This window comes from Bemisia tabaci, chromosome 1, assembly GCF_918797505.1.
Source record: "Bemisia tabaci chromosome 1, PGI_BMITA_v3".
Classification (NCBI taxonomy): Eukaryota; Metazoa; Arthropoda; class Insecta; order Hemiptera; family Aleyrodidae; genus Bemisia; species Bemisia tabaci.
The window spans coordinates 73,881,230-73,903,051 of record NC_092793.1 but is presented as its reverse complement, the minus strand read 5'-3'; the positions used below and the strand labels follow the sequence as shown (position 1 = coordinate 73,903,051).

At 39.0% G+C, this 21,822-nt stretch overlaps 1 protein-coding gene across 1 annotated transcript in view; it reads left to right on the top strand.

Moving 5' to 3' along the window:
- Positions 1–12,849: 12,849 nt before the first annotated feature.
- The window catches only part of LOC140226093 (uncharacterized), a 120,635-nt gene continuing 111,662 nt past the window's right edge, over positions 12,850–21,822 (top strand). Inside the window, exon 1 of the mRNA XM_072306577.1 lies at positions 12,850–13,496. Coding sequence (XP_072162678.1) covers positions 13,040–13,429 — 390 coding nt within the window. The 5' untranslated portion in view covers positions 12,850–13,039 and the 3' untranslated portion in view covers positions 13,430–13,496. The remainder of the gene's footprint in view (positions 13,497–21,822) is intronic.

Sequence of the window (21,822 nt, the reverse complement as noted above, 5' to 3'; positions counted from 1 at the left end):
ATCTCTCATGGACAAGGCCTTGCATTCATAAGAAATGAACGAAAAAATTATGAAAGAACAAACATAAAATTTGGTTTAATGATTTTAACTTCCGCCGCCCTGCCGCGCTGACCGCACCGTGTTTGGCGCAATGCGTGAAGTATTCCGACAGTCTTGTAGGCGCTGTGAGTTTCACGCCGACCGCTGCTGAACGCACTGTGTTTGACGCAATGCGTGAAGTATTTGTGCAGTCTTCTAGGCGCTAATATGTGTTACATGCCGATCGCCGCGCCGAGGGCTTCTCCTTTTCATCTCAAGTCCTCGTCATCATTTCTCTGTAAGTCGCGCCGTTCTAGGCCAAATTGCGTGTTTTAACTATTTGGTTTCTCTCTTAACTTGAATAATTAAAGGTGCTGTCTCTTTTATCTCTGAAATACGACAAAAGTAGAAATTACTATACTCTCAGAAAATTAAAGATTTTGTCGCCTTTTCTCGTTTGTAATTTTTTTTCTATATCCGAATTTTTTTTATACCTACATTTAAAAAAATTGCAAAATTTGCCGCCCCTATAGAGTCGCAGAGCGCTCTACAGTGCTGATTTAGCGGCTTTCTACGAAAACGGGGGTCTGTTTCGTGAGAGCACTTGCACTTGGGGGTGTGTTTCACTTTGCAATGAGAGTCCACCGCGCATTCGCATCACTTGGGTTAGCTGCGGCGGTTACAACTCCGGGGTGAAATGCACTCCGAGATTTCGAACAATAAGAGGCCATCTCTATTGAAAAATGTATCGATAGTATCTATCAAACAACATAACGCCTAAAACGCTGCCAGTGAAAATAAATCGATATCCATCGCACGAAGCATATCGAGGTTCGGAACGGTTTATGGTTTTCCGTCGGGGGCGGAACTGACAACCCAAAACGCGAGGCGAGCCCGTTGCCAACGGACGTTAGCTCGCGTGCAGCAAGCCCGAGTTGGTCGAGTAGCTCGAGGAAAAATCTTGTCAAAATGATAAAGCTCTTCATCTGCTCACCTCCTTTTAATGATTATTGTTCCAGACATAAACGGTCCACCCCGCCCCTCCTGCCTGGACCGGGGCCCGGGCTCCAGGATTCTTAGCCGGGATAATCTATAAATCACTCCCTAATGGGCCGCCCCCCGCCCCCTTCGCTTATGCTCCCGTGCCCTTCAGTCCTTCGTAAAAAGCCACTCAAGGCCCTCCACGGTCGACCACGCTCCAGCTTCGCGGGGGAAACACGGGCGCCATCGGAAAACCTGGTCGAGTTTTCCGATGCACTCTCGAATGAAGCTGGTCGATACATTTCGACCCTTCACGATGAAAATCTACATTATTCTTAAAAAATTGAACCAAAAAACAGAAAACTAAACCTGATAAATATTACTGTATAGATCGCATTCGATACATCATACGGGTGAGATTGTATCGATATCGATTGGTTCGAAACGTAAACATAGCCTCAAAAGTAAATTCAGAAATCAGAGAGAGTGGGTCTTTTGTAACAGATTTTTTATTCTTTTGAGTACTAAATGCCAATGCAAAGTGAAATTGTCAGGAAATTTCTCATTTTCAGCTTTTCCAACTTAAATCCATACGGTTTGGTTTGAGGTTAGGTTCTATTGTTTTGAACCAAACGATACATCGAACCGTTATCGAATACGGTCTATTGTATCCGTATGAGGAAAATTCGTGAAAAAAAGAAGAGGAAGAAGAAAAGTCAAATCGGCTCACTCTCCGTATTAGTTTTACTTCGTTACTGAGGAATCGACACGTAAAATTTTATACCCTAACTATCTGTTTACGAATCATTTCAAGAATTTTTTCCCGTACCAAATCTCGGTCTAGTTACCGTCATCATGAACCGAGTATTTTAGCTGTCGAATCGCCCAAGTATTGGTCGGATTTCCAAGTCGTCATGGAGGGGAAAATGATTAGTGACCGCGTGAAAAATCCCCTGATCGGTAGTTCACCATGTTTTCTCATATTTTACGGTCGGCAGTGCCGGGGAAATTCGGTGGGAGCTCCATGTTTGTCTTTTAAATTGTTTCTCTTGTCCCTACTGCATTTGCAATTTTTTCTCTTGTTATTCGTTGTGATGTTTAAATTTATATCATTACAATATTTGAAAATGTACTTCTTTAAGCGACTAATACGTACTTTTTGAGACAACAATTATATTTTTGAGAAGTCTGCAGTCTTTATCAGGATTTGAAGCTTCCCTTTAGAAACAGCAAATTTCCGATCTGTTCGGCAACAGCGACTATCGATCGACGGAATAGCTGGTCCGTGAACTACCGATCAGAGGATTTTTCACGCGGTCACTAATCATTTTCCCCTCCATGACGACTTGGAAATCCGACCAATGCTGGGGGCGATTCGACACCAAGCTCCCAGTCTAAGCTCCGCTCCGATTCCCATTAACCTGTCATTCTCCTGATGCACCACAAGCCCATGAATGCACCCATTTTCATCTCCCTCCCCCCTTCATCACCCACCTTCGATGAGTATGCTCTAGCAAGGCCTCCCCTGAATTCCAAGGGTCAAGAAAAAAATGGGTCTCACTCAGTAGCCGATTCACCGATTTGTAACAAAGTTAATTTTTCGTTTCTTGCTGGTATGAAGGGTTGAATTGCAAAGCAATATAAACGTCATTTTAAGGTCGACGATTTTCACTAACGAGTGTGATCTACAGATGAGGTCTAAAAAGACCCGAAAGGATATAGATCTCTCAGCGTGACCTAAACTTAATAAACTTAATATTTCAATTCAAACTACCCGAGTCGAACACTCTCTCCCCTCAGTTTTGTACTTGTACTCATTAGAATTGAACAATTTATCTTTGACTCTAATGAGTACCAGTACAAAACCAAGGTACGAAACTTAGTCACGAAATTTATTTTTGACCAGGTGATTCGATGGACGCCATATTTTGTGTCAGAACGGCATGCGATATATCGCATCAATTGATTCCATATTTTCAGCTACTCGTCATTTTTCTCCTATTTTGAGATCGCACTTCTGTTGTCAGGAGTCTAAAGCACTCACTTACCAATTTTAACAAAGAAATTCAACGTAATAAAGGCGTGGTTTTTTCAGAGAGAAAATATCGCATTCGAGTGCAGTTTCGATATCAGTATCGAATGCGATGTTTTTTCTCTGAAAAAACCACGCCTTTATTACGTTGAATTTCTTTGTTAAAATTGGTAAGTGAGTGCTTTAGACTCCTGACAACAGAATTGCGATCTCAAAATAGGAGAAAAATGACGAGTAGCTGAAAATATGGAACCAATTGATGCGATATATCGCATGCCGTTCTGACACAAAATATGGCGTCCATCGAATCACCTTTATAATTTTTGGAACTTCTTGGCTTTGTTTTCCCCGCGAAATGGTGTGGACCCAGCACCATTTCTACACTTTGTCACATACAGTTCGGGCCACTTCTTAGTGTTATTTTCCGTTATTTTAAGTGTGACTAAGATGATGCAGATTTGCCTTATCCATTGGAAAAAGAGTTCGATGTTAGAGCTATTCGATTTCTTAAAGAAAAATTTTGGTACTCACTAATTTTCCGGTAAATTGACATTTTTCTGAAAACCGATATTTTCTGGGAATAATTGGATTTATTGGGACATTGGTGCACAGGAGAGATAACCTAATTGCCAAGGGTGAAATTTCATTAGAAATTTTTCCTTTGTGCGGCAACAAACAGATCAACAATGCTGTAGCACAAAGTTCACGGAGGGTATATTGCTCACAGCGAAAATCGAGTGCACTGCGCAGGGCTCTGGCTAAGGACCCAGTCTAGATTTTTATCCCGTCCACACCTGCTCGGATCGGAGTTGGAGAAGTGTGCGGGCCAGATGCGACCGGAGGTGTAGGCCTTACCGCGGGCCATAAATCGCGATATTACCGATGGTCCATGCCGAGTGGTCAGTGGTCAGTTGTAAATGCCCGATGTTGGCTACAGTGTTGTCGCGATCGTTTCGCACGTAATAATCCGCTCGGACGTCTGCAGAACCACATCATCAACTTTCGAACGTTGCCAAATATCTACTGAAAAAAATATTAATTTTCAAAAGGGAATTATGAATCCTTTCCGTTGAGATTATCAGACCGATTAGGCTAAATGTAGAATTTAACTATGTAAAAATTTCGAGGAAAAATACACATGAATGATCAAGAATATTCCGATTTTATCAAAATACATTTGGCAACGTCTAAATTATCTTACTGCGTTTTTCCTTAGCACAGCAGACCGCTCCAGCCAGCACGCCTCAAAATCATAAACAACCAGATCCAACTTTCAGCGACCCTGACCATCAGCAGGGCGTAAGCCTCGATGCCGAATAGAGCTGTTGCAAACAGCAACAAAAGGATTTCCGAAAAACGGTTTTCCGTTTTCGGTAAAAGTAACTAATTTCCATTAATATTTTCTTCTCAAAATTGGCATGGAGGACATTTAGAGGGTATAAAATAGTGTCGTAAACATTGTACATTTATTTTGAAAATTATAGAATCTGAAGTTCCCTGTAGAATTTGTAAATAAATAACTCTAGTACCTGTGCTTCTTACAAAACCCGCAGGCAATAATTCTAGTAATCAGACTCAATATGTTTTAGAAACTGCGCGTTGCTGTCCTCATTATAGTGTGAAAATTACTTTCGAAAGTGAACGCTCAAAATTAGATTTGCCTAATGATGACTGATGAGCAAAGAATTGAGAAACTCTAACGTAATTTACAAAAACTCGCCTAGTAAAGTGCTCACTCCGACATTTATTAGTCACTAGACAAATTTTATTTGAATTTTCGCTCAACAAATTGCTCATCAGCCATCAATCGGCGAAAAATTGCGTTAACTTCCGAACTTGACATTTGCCTCGCTTAGAGTGTCAGCTAAAATATATAGGTACTGCCTGTGATAGGAATGTTACCTTTTCCTTTAACTTTGAGCTCATTCAATGTCATACAGTTATGCCCTTTGCACACGTTGCAAGTGTTTTGCTGATAGTGGGGGGTCATCGGTGCATCACTCATCGATGATTGTGAAATGTGTTACAAAATTCCTCATGGATGATTGATGCTCTGATGACCCCCACTTTCAACTTAGAACTTGCAACGTGTGCAAAGGGCAATAGATGATGCAGGTATGTATTTCCTTCAGCGGTTGCAATTTTTATAAAGATAATTTATTAGGACGAGGGAAAAATGTTGGTAGGTTTGGCAACAGTATCGTCCTCCTCCCCCGCTGGAATCACGCTTGCATTCGACGCACTTATTCATATTTTTAATCTTTGACACAAGTCCGAGCTAAAAGCGTGTAAACCGCCTCCCCTGCCCCCCGTTCGTGAATCTGACGCGCATCCTGAGCTGATATTATGTTATAATTCACCAACTTACAATGCGCGCGCAGCGGCCAATGTTTCTCCGGTTGCATAAATCTTACTTTGAGAGCGATTTGAAAATTGTTGACCCACCGTTTTATTATCTTTTAATGGCGACTTATGGCCGGTTAACGCGCTGCTTTAGGTGCGCTCAACGCCGCCGCGACTCAAGTGCGAACGAGGCTTTAATAATCGCAGCCGGAATTTTTCCGCCTGTTCTTTTTTGAGCTCGCCCACTCGGGAGAGCTCTTTGCGATCGATTTCTTTTAGCATTGGTAGTGTCCGTGGCGACAAATGGATGGTTCTCGTTGCCGTCGGAGGAACGGCCAAAATCCCATTGATTTCAAGGTCTAAAAGTTGAATTTTCGCGGGTTACAGTTTTCCTCCGTCGAACATTTCCGTTCCCTCATTCAACTGAGGATTAATTGTTCCTCGTTTGCTACACTAGAGAGCAGCACTTTCCGGTGGCCGAGCAGACTTGACTCACACCAACACGAATTTGTTTGTGTATGTGTTCACCTTTATGCTAAATTATTTATATGTATTATTTTCCGTTCACATTTTCAAAAACTGAAGTCCTATTTTTTTGCTGTTCCGTTGCGATAAAATTATCAGCTGACTGCTATCTCTATGCTATCTTATTAGAGAATCTTCCAGTTTCCTCGGTTACAGAGTGTAATGGAAAATCCTTCTTTTCCGATGAGACAGTGACATCCTGAATTTTTCTATTTCCGATAAAATGAAGAGACGCTCTACAAACCAGGTACTGCTTTTTGAACTCATTTATTTTCTTCCTATTTTTTACGAAGTACTATACTTACTTTCCAGATAAATCTTAATAATTTTGTGAAAGACGAAGAATAAATGTGATAGAATTTTACACATGATTGTCCGCAGGAAAAGAAGGTTTATAGTTTACAGATTCAAATTTACTTGTTATGTGAAAGACTCGTGTTGAGTTTTGTTGAAAAATTAGATTGTACAAGGTAATATGTACTCATATTAATGGGCTAGTTCAAAAGCGGATTCAGCAATTTGGCAACACTGCCTTCCTTCCATTTAAACCTGTGTTGAATAATCGATTCTTGGCGGAGCACCTGGCCCCTCCTGGAATCGATACATTTACATATGTTTAAATGAGGAAAGAACAATGTTGCCAAATTTTTGGATCTGATAATGCGCTGGTCACAGAATTTTTGTTGATGTACGTTTTTTGCCGAGTTTTACATTTTATAACCAGAGCAAATATGCGTTACATTGACTAATAATGGGCCTGTTGCAAACTTTTGCTAGAGCAAAAATAAGAGTTGTTTCCTATAGATAATGCCTCAAAAATCACGATGAGCGCATCGGAAAACTCTGAAATGCACTCATAACTTCACAATCTGCGTAAGAAATTTGCGTTTTTTTGAGCTTCCCGCTTCAAAAACGATACTACGGCATAGGTGAACATTTTGTTAGAAGAGTCGCTCCATCGTCGGCAATATTCATCATGGCCGACGCTTGCGCAGTTCCGCGCGTGATTCGAGGAGAGTTCAAGGTCAATCAAGGCGGGTGAGGAAAATATGAACGTAAACACGCCGATTGTTATCTGGTCTAATCCTGTTCAGGTGTTATCTCGTCTCATCATAGGTGTTTTGGCGGATTGTCGTCGGCCATGATGAGTATTGCCGACGATGGAACGACTCCTCTAACAAAATGTTCACCTATGCCGTAGTATCGTTTCTGAAGCGGGAAGATCAAAAGAACGCAAATTTCTTACCCAGATTGTGAAGTTATGAGTGCATTTCAGACTTTGCCGATGCGCTCATCGTGATTTTTGAGCCATTATCTATAAGAAACAACTCTTATTTTTGCTCTAGCAAAAGTTTGCAACAGGCCACTGAGGCACACTGAATTCAGTGACCATTCACCTGTATATATGCAAATATAAAAATAAAAAAAAAATAAATGAATAGATAAATAAACTGAGTTTGTTGTTTATTTTATTTATTTTTTTATTTGCATATATACAGGTGGACGTGCATTATAATTTGATAAATTTGTGGAAACAACATCTAGCTGAATAAGGCATCAAAACTGTCAGGAACTGTGTCAGATAGTAATCAGAAACACCATGCCCCATGTACATCCACTAATAAAATTTATTGCCAATAATTGTCCTAGTTCATCTTTCCCTGTCAACTTTACAATAAATTTCGTTGTACCATTTTTCTATTGTATTTTGTCTTATCTCACTCTTATCTTCTGTTTTATTAATGATTCAGTTTATTTATTGCGGTGTGAAAAATTTGTCATGTTAATAGTTTCACGAAGGCGAGCTCTCCAACACAGTAGTGTTGGAACCAGCAGCTTGTTTTCCTTGTTTCTTTTCAAATGATTATAGTTCGTGGGCTTAGCAGAATCCTCTCCGTGGAATGAGCGTTTTAAGTTCAAAGCAGAACTCAGAGGATAAAATCATAAATCCTTGATTTTTCCACCCTTTTTTCCTTCATCTTCTTTAGTGAGACAGGGGGGCGATCATTTCAGCCAACTCTCGGGAGAGGGAGGAGCATTTTTGTGCAAGAGAAAACTTTCCTGGGAAAGAGGAAGCAAAACTTTGAAAATGCCTTAAAATTGACCAAAATTGATGCCGAAGGAAGTCAACTTTATGTGGTTTCCTCCAATTGATACCCCTGTGCGAAGTGCAAAGAGGAAAAATCGTATCCGTTTTCATAAGAAAATATTCTTCTTCGGCAGTCACTGGTTCCAGCGAGGAAAGTACTGATTACTTCAAAAAAGCGATTCTACGAGTCGAGTAAAATTTTGACGGGCCACTAAGCAATTTCTCACCATCCGAACCAAATAAAAGGTCACACGTCTTATTTGCAAAATTATACTTAGAAAATAATTCACATAACGAGAAATTAAAAAAACCAACTTTAGTACCTACTAGATATTAGCAAATATTTTAAGCATAGATCAAATGGAAGATAGATTATCCGAATGACGTCATGTGTATTTTTGCCATTTAACCAATATCAACTGTAAACACTCATGTCTTATTTATGGATTATTATCCACACTTCCCTTGTGTTATTCATCCTCCTCGTAAACTTTTGAAAAGAAAGTATGTTGCGCAGACCTTCAATTTACAAACATACATCTTGTCTAGTGGTTCATTTTGACAAAGGAAGTATTCCTGTCTTGAAGATGTTTTCTTTCTTACCTCCTTTGAGATTAAGGGAGTATTGCCATTTTTTCATTGTAGGAAAAGGGCATCATGACAAGAACATTTTCTGTCATGAAGCCCTCAAAGAATCCACTTTATTCCTGCGTGATGGGTAAAATGAGGAGAAAGGAAGAAAATATTCCCAGCAGTCTAACCTAGGCGCGGAAAAGTAAAATTGACACCAGACTGAACTCGAAGAGTTATGAAGCGCCTTCAAACACAAAGAATACTTCTCTTTAGACAGAGTCCTCTAAATTCCAACTCCTGCTTATCTGGTTGAATACAAAGAACATCTTTACTGCTAGTTTAAATATTTATCCTCCACAAACATAGTCTGAAGGTAGTTTTAAAAGACTGCTTTAATATTTGCTAAGTTAAGAAAGATGAAAAGATTAACGTATAAAATTGAAGAAGGATTTCAAAATTTGCAGCTACCTATAATGAAAAACGTTTAAGAGATCTTTATTTTCCTTATTTTCAAACTAACAATAGATAAGATGTGTTAAATTGTATCATTAACATATTAAATAAAATGGTTTCGTTTCAGATAAGATGAAACGGGCACAGTATAAAGTTGCGATCGAGGTTGACATTTTGGATACATATTTTTCACAGTTAATGAGCCCCCCAAATCTGCAATTAGCGCAATAGCTGATTCAGAATTGTAAGTAATTTAAATATGTCGCATAAACTGATTGCAGTAGACTCACGAATCGTAAGACAGTTAGTTAGAATTTTTTAGCCAACGTGCGTTAAAAATCAGCATAAAGCTGAAAATCTCAATATAGAGGGAAAAAGCTCATATGAGCACATTTACCCTCAAAAAGATACGCTGTTTGGTGCAACACTAGTAACGACCATTCAAGAAGGCAACTGCAGACGCGTTTAAATATGCCTGCTTCTTACATTGAATCGAATAAAAGATGCAACTTCAGCGATTAAACAAAACTAACGAAGGAGGAAGCTCATGAGTTAAAGTAGCTGTCCTGATCGCTAGGTTCAGTTTTTGGAGTGCCAATTTTTTTAACTGATTGGTTATTTTGAAATTTGTTTAGAAAGATGAATCAATTGTATAACTGATTGGCGTGTTTGATGTCATTTTAAAAGCACGTATTACGTTTGTCAGGTTTTCAGGTGAGGAACGTCATAAAGAAAACAAACAAAAATTAAAAATGAATGAGAAATCGTTTGAACAGGGCCCTTCAATTCTCTCTCCCCCATTTACCACAATCCTACCCTGGTAAAAATGATCAGTTGAGATGTTATCAGTTGACCGTCAACCGTGTTTTGGTGCGAAAGAATCAGTTGACATCAGTTGACATCAGTAGGTATCTGATCAGTTGATGTCAGTAGAAATTGTCAGTTGACGTCAGTTGACATCAGTAGATATCTGATCAGTTGATCAATTTAAAAATAATCAATGTTCTGAAAATATTGCACTATGCTAGAGAGCGCGCACTCTAGGTGATGTATTTGGTACTAACGTTCCTTCGATGGTGCACATGTGTCATTTCATATTGATCGATCGTAGAGTTGTGACTAACCTTAAAATCCGCGCCGCCCTAGTCGGGAATAGAACCCACGCCTCGGGATGAAGTTGCAATCCGTAGTCCAGTAACTTACCGCTAGACCAGCCAGGCTTGATACGGAAGGGCCCCGAAATTCAATCTCTTAACTATCGCAGGCCTCTGAGTCCGTAATATGTTTGTTTATTGACGGATTCTTTTAATATTTTACCATAATTTATTATTTATTATTTTTTATTTCATCGTGTAATTTATGTTTCAAATTCTTTATTAATTGCACTCAAGATATTCATATTCATGTATTTCAAATTTTCATTTTCATTTATTTATTTTTTTTTTATTTTTTTTATTTTTAACTCTCTTTCATTTTTTTTTAACTTTCTCGTTTTTTTGACTCTCTCATTTTTTTTTATTTTTTTTTTAAAACCAAATTCCTGTTTTTTTATAATTGCGTCTTTTTCCAGTTTTAATTATTCGGACCTTTTTTCTAGTTTGAATTTATGTCGATGCATTTATGTTATTTATTATTATGTTCTCGTATCTCAATTCACAGCTCGAGGCCGGTAGATATTTAGTCCTCCCCCGGCAATTCAATGCAAAGGAGAGTCCTTAAATTTAAAATTGAAGTAAAAATTTAAAATTGGGATTAAAACTTTAAAATTGGAGTGAAAAATTTAAAATTGGGATTAAAACTTTAACATTGGAGTAAAAAAAACTTAAAATTGAGGTTAAAACTTTAAAATTGAAGTTAAAAATTTAAAATTGGAGTAGAAATTTAAAATTGAAGTTTAAAATGCAGGTTAATTTTTCGGTTGGTGGTAACTATCCATCACCCAGAACTCGCCTTACAATCCTGCAGCTCCCTAGCAAAACTGCTTTCTGTAATTGTTGAAACAGCTTCTCTCTAAGGTTGATCTTCCTAAGACTATCAAACAACTTCACAGGAATCTCCCCCGTTGCTCCAATAATAATTGGCACAGTTATTACTTTGTCCAATTTCCAGAGGCACTTGATTTCGTCCGCCAAAGGCATGTACTTACTTATCTTCTCAGCGTAAGTGCTCTGGATATTAACTATCATATTATTGGATTATCGTATTATGGATATATTATTATTATTATTATTTTGTGTGTTTTCTTTTTTTCCCCTTTCTTTTTTCTTTTATTATCAGTTGAATTTAATTTTATGTCTGATCCGGCAGATTAATTTGGGCATCACAATTTGCCGGGCAGATTAATATTGTTCTTTATTTTATGTTTTACTTTTTGAATAAAATATCTTATCTTATCAGAAAAGAACATACGTACCAAAAACAGCTCCTAGAGCGCGCGCATATTCTATAATATTTTATTAATAATTTTAAAATTATATTTTGTAGTATTTTTACAACTAAAAATGTAAATATTTAGTAATTGCTTTAAAATTATTTTTCAAAAACATTTTCATTTAAATATTGCAAAAATATTTTAAAAATAATTAATTTTAATATTTTAAAAATTTGATTGAAAAGATATTGTAAAACTATTTTTACAGTATTTTCGTGGAATTATTTTCTTGAAAATATTTTCCAAACAACGGCAGTATTTCTAAAATATTTTCAAAATATTTTGTTCTAACTGGGGTATCTCCAATATTAATTCAAAAATTCTAATTGACAGAGTCATTTTCTGCGGTAAAATTTGCAATCACCTTAAGTACAATGTTGGTTCAGTTTCTCTTTTTTTTTGCCATCCTTTATCAAATTAATTTTAAAGTGGGGCTCCTTTACATACAAATGTGAAGAACCTGCGATTCAACCTAACATTGACATTCATTACCATTTTTTGTACCATATCTATTGCAATTTTTTTCCAACGAATTGATTTTAGCCCCTTCAAAAAGGAGGATAGGCAATTTGCACTTAGCCATTCATCTATACGGAAACTTAATAAAAAAAAAAAAAATAAAAATAAAAAAAAAAAAGTTTCTCATTTTTAAGAGATTTCAAAATGGAGACCACTGGTTTCCGCTGCAGGGCCCATTACGTCCACAAATTACGCAAGGCAGTGGGGGAGGGTGCAGGCCCGCCACATCCCATCTCGGGCCCTGGTACCAATTTTCTGGCCCGGGCCCCTAGCACAGGGAGGGGGGGGGGGTCCGGGGGGCCTCCCCCGGGAAATTTTTGAAATTTTAAATCTATTTGGACGCATTATGAAGCTCTTATGATGGAGATTTTCCATCAATTTCTGCAGAATAATTACGCCTTTTTGTTTACTTTCAGCACCAAAAACTTTCGAATTGTTGCATTCAAAACATCTATAAATTTTTTTTTGAGGAGGCAGATGATAATTTTCAATTCTATGGGGAGCCGGGCCCCCCTGGACTCCCCTTTCGTACGTCTATGGCAAGGGAGTTAAGCCATTGAAGTCGAGGATGCCCAGAAAGGAGCCTCTTAGCATCCGACAACGGAAGAAAATGAAACACAGTTACTAAAAATATCATTCTGCATATACTCAAAATCTTGAAAATCTCTAAAAAAGTGAGAAAAATTTTATAGTGCCCTAGCGTGTTTTTGGAACTTTATTCACCTTTTGCGGAATTTTTAGGGTAATTTTTTCACTTTTTCCTACGAGACAAGGGTTACACATGAATTCGTTGTGGTTTGTCACCTGCGTCACGGGCCCCTCCAGGGCCCGGGCCCCGGTACCAAGGACCCAGTATCCCCCCCCTTGTGGCAGGCCTGGCTGCCTTAGGGGTATTGTTGAAGTAAGGTGGCCGAGGGGCAGAAAATTCCTTTCGAGAGGGAGGGGGTCTTAAAACTGGAAAAAGTGCCTTACGTAATTTATAGGACGGCCCCATAGCGGAAAATAGCAAATTTAAAAGGCATAATCCAGCTGTACTCTGATTGGATGCTTGAATCTAAACCTATTCACGCAACTGATGCCGAATCGATCCACTACTGAAACAGTTTCGATTTCAACCGACACGAGTCTGGCCTCACCTGACATAACTTGGATCTCAACCGACACGAGTCCCGCCTTATGTACCACATGTTGGATCTCAACCGACACGAGTCCGGCCTCAACTGGTACAAGTCGGATGTCAACTGACTCTAGTCCAGCCTCAACTGGTACCAGTTGGATGTCAACTGACTCGAGTCCAGCCTCAACTAATACCAGTTGGATCTCAACTGACTCGAGTCCGGCCTCAACTGGTACCAATTGGATCTCAACTGACTCGAGTCCGGGCTCAGTTGAGCATCTACTGGTATCAGTTGAAGTTCAACTGATATCAGTAGAAGCTCTACTGATATCAGTTGAAATCAACTGATATCGGTTGATGCTCAACTGATATCAACCGATATCAGTTCAAATTTTAACTGATCATTTTTACCAGGGTAACACCTGTCTCGCTCACAAAAAAAGTGAGCGTAATTAATTTTGTCACACGGATGCTTCAACGCGTGCACCACAATGCTGCCGTGTTAAGGAAAAACTCCGCGTGTGAACTTTCGAGAGTTGCTAATTTTTTTCCAATTAATTATTTATTTTTAAGGCGTGTTTTGAATTATTTTTCTTAATCAGATAATGTAGATCGCGAATAAAAATTCTGAAATACTGAATGGAAAATATTCACATATTTCATTGGGAATTCGTATTTCAACGTCTGAAGGCTCACACGGCGTTTATCCTTCGGACGGCAAAATGAAAAATACACGAAAATTATCTATAGGGTGTGCAATTGACCTAATAGAGGAGGGCGAAAAAAAGCGATTTCCTCTCCCTCGGTCTTCAAAAACTAGCTATTTCTACGGAATAGATTTCCTACTTCGTTATCTCATTATTTATAAAAACGAGAGGGACTCCTACATGGACTCCATGACTGCTTTGAACCTCTAGAATGTACGGATTTCCTATTGCCGGGAGTTTATCCTCTGGATAGTAAATTTCCAAATAGTAGGTAGAGATAGAACTACCAATCCGATTTGAAAATACTATTTTGCTCTTCCACAATATTGAGATATTTATACAAACTTACAGTTACTAGACAGAAATAAATTTATTGAACACAAAATGAACTCATATGAATGAACAAAAATAAATGATAACTGAACACATTACAAACACTTGTCACGTGCAAATGAATTAGCTGAATAATTAAGGAGAACGTTACGCCATTTTGTTACGTAATAAGAAATAGGGGCCCGCGTGACAAAAGCGTTGCGATTTTGTAAGCATCCTCTAATGTGTATGTTTGGTCCTTTTCTGCTAAACTCCGTCTAAATGAATAAAACTCGCAAAGTAGATAGGTGCGATTTTTGACGAAGATATCCATTGACGTTTGTTCTTATTTCTGAGGTGGGGAAACTATAAATTTCTTATTAAGTCTGGAGCTCTGTCGTCATCTCGCTACATTAAAAAACATATTTTATCTTGTAAAACATCGTTTCAAAATAGGGTCCCTTTATACTGAGAGTAAAGGCAATACGAATCCATTTATGATTGGTTCCCGTATTTTAGGCCGCCACAGTGTCACAAACGGGAATAAAGATTATACATTTTCACCAATTGCAAAGATTATAAACTGGAATGGATCGGGGAATTGGGGGCACGGCAAGGAACAAACGGAATGAGAGAGGGAACGGAGACAGGAATGCGGGAATGAGTTGATCAAAGATTAAAAAAACGTTCAATTTGTGTAATCCTCACATAGAGCACATAGAGTCGTAATGTAAGTGGGAGAGCTGGCGCCATGTTCTGCTTGACGAGTTCCGAGCCCGGTGTGCGGGGTCACTTTTTCAATACATATTCGATCCAAAATGGCGGTGTGGAATATGGCCGGGTCCCCGTGTATCGCAAACAATCGATTATGTATCGAAAAAGGGACCCGGCGCCGCACAGGAATCTCGAAATTCGACCCCTGGAAAATGCATAAAAGTGGCGCCAGCTCTCCCACTTGCATTACGACTCTGTACTCTATGAATCCTCATTCCCGTTTGCGACATTCGCATAAGCCGCGTTGTCTTCACTCTCTCTATTGAAGGGACTCTAGCTCAAAACTGAGAGCTGATGGGCTGCCTCGGAGGCCTTTAGCTTGCAATAAATGGAGATGTTGCATGTGTGAGGAATTTGCGATTTGACTGTTGTTTCCTATGTAAAAGTTCGCGAGAAACACAATTGTGCCACTGGTTTTCTCTGAAATCAACTCCCAAGCGCAAAAAAAGCTCTCTAGTTGAGGCCAAAATGGAGGAGATATCCCACCCGACTCTGAGAGTCCACCCCTACATCAAGACAAACTCTCCATGCAAAGATAGGGAGCAAATGCATTGACAAGGGCTGCCACTTTATTTGAGGACTCCAAAACTGAAAACACGGCAACCCTGCTAATGCATTTGCTCTCTATCTTTGCATGGAGAGTTTGTCTTGATGTAGAGGTGGACTCTCAGGGTAGGGTGAGATATCTCCTCCATTTTGGCCTCAACTAGAGAGCTTTTTTTGAGCTTAGGAGTTGTTTCAGAGAAAACCAGTGGCACCATCGTGTTTCTCGCGAACTTTTACATAAGAAACAACAGTTAAATCGCAAATTCCTCACACATGCAACATCTCCATTAAAGAGCGGCACACTTTTTGGCGATATTCCCCCTACTATAAGCACTCTATCCGTCCATACTCTCTTAATAACTCTTTTACTCGATATATTGAATGAGATTGCCACTAATCAAGATCGAATCTTTCCAATGTAGTGCTCTCATCGACGACACCCGACGATCCTCCCTTCGCCTCCCTGTTGCACCTCTTCATAACCAACTTTTTCAACTTGTTAGGATCACCCATGGTTGTCACTCTATCTTTCAATTTGATCCATTTTCCGTAAGCCGCGTAGTTGAATGTGCACTTGCACTTTTTCCCCTTGCACTTGCCGACCGTCCAAGAGGCGGTCCCCACCTGTCTCGGGGGTGTGCTGTACTTGTGGTCGCAATCGTCCTGGCAGAACTTGTTGTCCTGCGGCGTGGGTTTCTTGTTCCGGCAAGGTTTGGGACCGTGGATCTGTGGCTCGTAAGTTTGATCTTCGTCGGTTGGATCCGTCTGTCTAAAAAAAGGAGAACCTTGGGACGAAGGAGACTGTGGCGCGGTCTGGATTTCACCTCCTGCCATTTGGGGGGATGAGGCTTCCGCTGGTAGTTCGAAGCTATCACCTCCTGTGGAACCGGAATGAGCACTGCCTTCCTCCGAGGTCCCAGACATACTCGATGCCGCTGAAAATAAAAGTCATTTGGACCGCGTTTAGCAGAAAAGAACCAAGCCACATCAGCTATTGCAAAATGGACCACTAGACACGGTACGAATTTCAGCATTCTGATACAAGCTTCATTACTAAACTTTCACCCATAACACAATGCGCACAACAAAAATTACCGAAATCAAATCCTTCCGAAGATATTTAATGATTCTTGGTGCGTGAATTCAAACCACCCGCTTATGAAAACTCAATGCTCTACGTGATTCACATCGCGCGCTAAACGTTATCACGACAGTCTCTGCGATATAAAAATCTGGCAACCTCAATCTTGACGCTTCGGTTCAGCTATAGCAAATTGCTAATAGTTTAAACAAAACATGGTGGGAAATGAACATTGCTCGATTGAGAAGCTTACTGAAACCGTTGTAGTGCGCGATTTGACTCACGTAGAGCTTTGAGTTTCTTGTGAGCGGGCAGTTCAAATTCCTCGTAACCAATGTGAAATAAAAAAGTTAATATCTTCGTTAGGAGTTGGTTTCAGTAATTTTCGTTGTGTGAATCGTGTTCTGCGTGAAATTCTGGTTAAGAAACATGTATCAGATTGCTTAAATTCGTACCTTGTCTAGTGGTCCATTGGACGTATTTCTACCAAACAGACCAAATGTGCAGGTGAGAAATATGGGGTGTGCTCTAGAGAGCTGCATAAGAGGCAATGTAAAAGTGGGCGTGATTCCTTTTGAAGAATCGGAAAAGCAGGATTTTACATTCTATCAAACAGACCTATGTGCCAACTGAGTGTGGGATTCATGAGCCGCGGGCATGGCAAGAGAGCGTTGTGGACAGGGCTCATGAGTTAAAGACGAAGCGGAAGCGGCCGAAGCGGGACGACGGCGGTTCCATCTCCGTTGACGTCACTGGCGCTTTATTATTCTCATTCACTCTTACGGCCAGAGAACCAACGAGCACACCCCATATTTCTCACCTCCACATAGGTCTGTTTGGTAGAAATACGTCCAATTTGACTAGACAATTCAATTTTTTATGAGAGAACCTTTGGGTGGATTTATTTGAAAATTTTAAGGAATTTACCTCGTACTATGCAAAAAAATCACCAAAATTTGCAAAAAAATCCGCAAAACCGTTTTCATGTAAGAAATTAAAGTGCCCAACTAAATTTGGCAATAGCTGATGTGGCTTGGTTTATTTTTGCTTGACGCGGTTCATTTAACACATCAGAGGTTCAGATTGTAATATTCAAAATGTATTTATTTACGTCTGCCTTTTTCCTTCAATTGATACAGATACAGTACCGCTACGGGGCGCTTTGCGAGGCTGTGCATAATCTAAACTTAGAACGGCTTCATCGAAGAAATATCTCCTATCGATAGCAGCAAAAACCTTCAAAGTCTGGCCAGAAGATATTTAGGACGAGCTGTCACAAACAATGAACATCTAAAGTCTTCTCTTCAGTCTCGTGTCACCCCTTTTCCGCGGAAAATGGCTACCTATTTTGATTTTGCGTTGTCTTGAGTCCATGCACTCATTTTATGACTCTGGCTGTGAAATGAGTGAAAAATGTAATATTCAACAGTATTGGGCTGATGAGCTTTTGCAGGCTAGTATTTATATCTAAAAAAAATTCTCTAAACGACTCATAGGCCAAAATTTCGACACCTTTCTTAAACCACCATGAGTACTTACAAATATGTGATGTACTGGGAACGGATACGTTTTGGGATGAAATAACACTCTAGGGAACGATGAATTTTCACTAGCTAGTCACCTCGGAGGTATTAAAACGAAAAATATTCACTGGTAAACCAAAACTTTGCAAAATGTTGCGAAATATACTTAAGGCTCACTATTTTTTATCAAACCTACAACTCAGATGTATAAATCTTCTATGGCATACCGCAGAGTCACTGAAGATAGTAGAATGTACAAAAATGAAGAGTTGAAATTTTTTAAAAACATTTTTTAAGTGTTTGTGCAAAATTTAATATTGAACGAAAACCCTAAAGAAATTGGACCATTTTATCACAAGAATCTCATCAATAATATCAAATGTTAAGAATCTGAAATGTTTCCGTTATATATGTAAATGCCAATTGAATTAATTTTAGCTCACTAAAAGGCAATGAAAAAAGTTAAACATTTTCTTTAAAAATGCGCTTTAAATGTTCGCGTATTTAAAGTTCAAAGGAAACACTTGAATTTTAGATGAACTTTTACAAACTACCAAAACTGTGCGATAAAAAATTTGAATAAGTGAAATAAAAAAATTACCGTAAATACAAAAACTTTCGGAAATCTTTCAATGTATAGTCCGGCTAATTTTCATCAGAGATGAAATGCTTTTAAGTATTAACGTTTCCATGCATTGCTAAAATAATATGCTTCAAATTTTTATGCTCTTTTTGCACTAAAAAATAACCTTTTTGAATTCATTTTTACTCAGTTTGAATTAGTGCAAGCGAACAATAATCATTGTTAGGGCACAAGTCACTGATAACTAAAAAATACGTCAATAATAATTACATGTTGCATTGCAGTCCGGCAATTATGTGCCCTACATATTCCAGATTCAACTTTTTTACAACTCTTTCTCAAAACTACGTCTTTGTAGCTGTACTTAAATTCAAATTCATTGATTCCGGTTCGAATTGGCACTTATGGTTGTTTCGAATGCCAAAATATTTATAGAGCTCTCATTAATACATTGATATTGCCGATTAAATTTTACGTATAAATCGAGAAATGTACTCACGTTTCATATAAAGAAGAGCTAAGACCGATAGACACAAAAAGAACCAGGGTCTCATCATCTTGGCTAGGTGACTTCCACACTAAATCCTTCCTTTTAGTTGTAATCGTCACTCTCCGGATGCAAGCTCAGTTAAAATTTCCCGATCATCTGCAAGCTGGTTTTATACAAGCTTGAAGGGGAACAAGGTTTAAAAACTATAACTTTGAACGATATTTCGAAACGAAATAAAAAAGTCCAACTGTCAGAAAAAAACACGATTCAAAATCGATGCTCGAATTTGAAATTGAGGTCATCCAAATATGACTATTTACACCATCTCGTTTGCTCCTACCCATAGATGGTTGGCTTGGCTTTAAACGTTGAAGCATTTGACCTATATTATGAGCTTATATTGGTATTTCAATGAGACCAGCGCTTTCAGCTGCCCCAAAAAAATAAATTGAATTAACAGCTTGTTTCCTATCTACATTGTCGGTTCAACTGTGCGAGTGTTCTCATTCAAGATGTGAGCAAATAGCACCAGTGATAAAGTATACATTCACTGTATAGAGCTGTGCACATGACCTATTATGATCTAACACTTGTAGAAATGATTTGTTGCTATTAATCGTATGTTACAATAATTTAAAAAAACAAAAAAAATAATTAAAGTTTCCATTGGAGAAAATGCGACTGAAATTATGCGGTACCTATTTAAGCTCAAAAAAAAACTAAAGGAGGCTTTTTTCTCAAAACAGCTACTTATTTGAAATTTCGTTCGACTAGGGAGTCTAAGGCGGGGGGGGGGGGGGGGGGGCAATAGAGCTAGATTTTGGTGTGAACGTTTGATTATGTTTTCCAAGTTACATATTTTTGCCGCAGTTGCTCTATGCCTGCCTTTTTGTTAGACATTGTTGGGAGTTACAACTTGTGGCTCGTTATTTTATCAACAGATGCAGCTGTCTGAATAGCTTAACGCTGCAATGCCCAAAATATGAACAAAGAACATGATTAATCGCAAATCGACGGGAGAATATCATTGACATTGTTTCCGCTGAACCGGGAGAATATTGAAAAAGCCGTGTGGACATTTGGGCATAATCAAATTACTTCTGATATACTTATTTTTAGGACAATGATAGGTTTTTTTTTTAAAAGTTTACGAATACTCCAGAAAGAATTGCAAATGAAATCCCCTGAAAAAATTGAAGGGAAGTATTCACACAAATCCAAGGAAATCCGTGTTTCAATTTTTCCAGTGTCCAAAGGCTCGTTCAGGGTTATTCTTCTGCTAGGCACACACTGGGCCGAGTCAATAGGAGAAGTCGAACAAACTTTGGAAACTTTAAAAGCTTATAACTCCGTTTATACAAAACTTTGAGGTTCTAAAAAGTGGTTCCGTTGGCTTCCTCGTTGAATTTTCTTTTACACGCTCCCCTCAAAACTTAATACGTGACGAAATAAACATACAAATTTGCAGTTTTGGTCGTTAATTTCATATCCGACCTCTCTAATTGACTCGATTCTCCTGTGCGGCGGTGTATGGATGCAAACCAAGCGCGGAACGAGCGTTCATATAATCGCTACTCTGACGTATGGCCATTCGTATCTTTTTACTACAGGAAAACTGTGCCGCTTTTTGATTGGTCAACGAGTTTTTAGGCTTCATGATGCTCTTACGGCCGTAAATAAACAAACAAGATGGCGGCTCACCGCAACATCGATAAGAAGCTAAAATTTGACAAAAATTTCAATTATACGGCAGTAACAATTGGACTGAGTTAAGCAGAAAGGAACCAACCCACATTTTGGAAAAAATTGAGTTATGAGTGGTTTTGAACTCAACCACTGCTCTACTATCTATCTCCAAAAATTCAAAGTTTTCGTTGGAGCAAATTTTGCAGAAATTGAACTTGAAGTTTATCTTTTACATTGAGTCTTATGCAGGAGCCAAACTTTAAACCTCTTTTTCTCGGTTCGATCCCGTTGTGGCTTGGTTCCTTTCTGTTTAACTCCGTCCAATTTAAACTAGCATGTCTACCATTAGCACTTGAAAAGACACATAAAAACACTGTTAAATCGCCTTTCGCCTTAATCACAGGAGGATGTAAGATGTGCATAACCTCAAACTTGCTTGCTGATAACAGTCATCTTGTTTGTTTATTTACGGCCGTAAGAACATCGCGTCAGCCTAATTTCACGCGACCAATGAAAAACCGGCACAGAAATGGCCATACTCTGTCTATAAAGGTACTCTACTCTGACGTGAGGGCCTACTCTATTCCCACATGAGCCGCGGGAAGCATTGAGATACATGAACAACAGGGCTCACATGGAATTAGTGATACGCCCTCACATCAGAGGAAGACGATATGCCACGATACACGAGAACGTTGCCAAGTTTCTATGATAAATCGTTCCTCTTCCATTAAATTTGTGTGAATATACTAATTAATTTGCACAATTTGACGACATTGAGCAAAAGGTCGGAGGAAATCCAACTGTACTCCGGAGCATTTAATTAGTCATAAATAGAGCGAGAGCAATTATTGTATGACTCCATGTTATTATTATCAACTCGCGAATTCCACCCGGACAATTGAACATGCCGCTGCACGGAGTGCAGCACCATCGCGACACGACTTCTTCGTGCCCTGCGTCACGGGGCTCTTTGCTGAGCATTGCATAGGAGAAGTGCTCAAATGAAAAATAATCAAACGGTACCAATTCTTTCTAA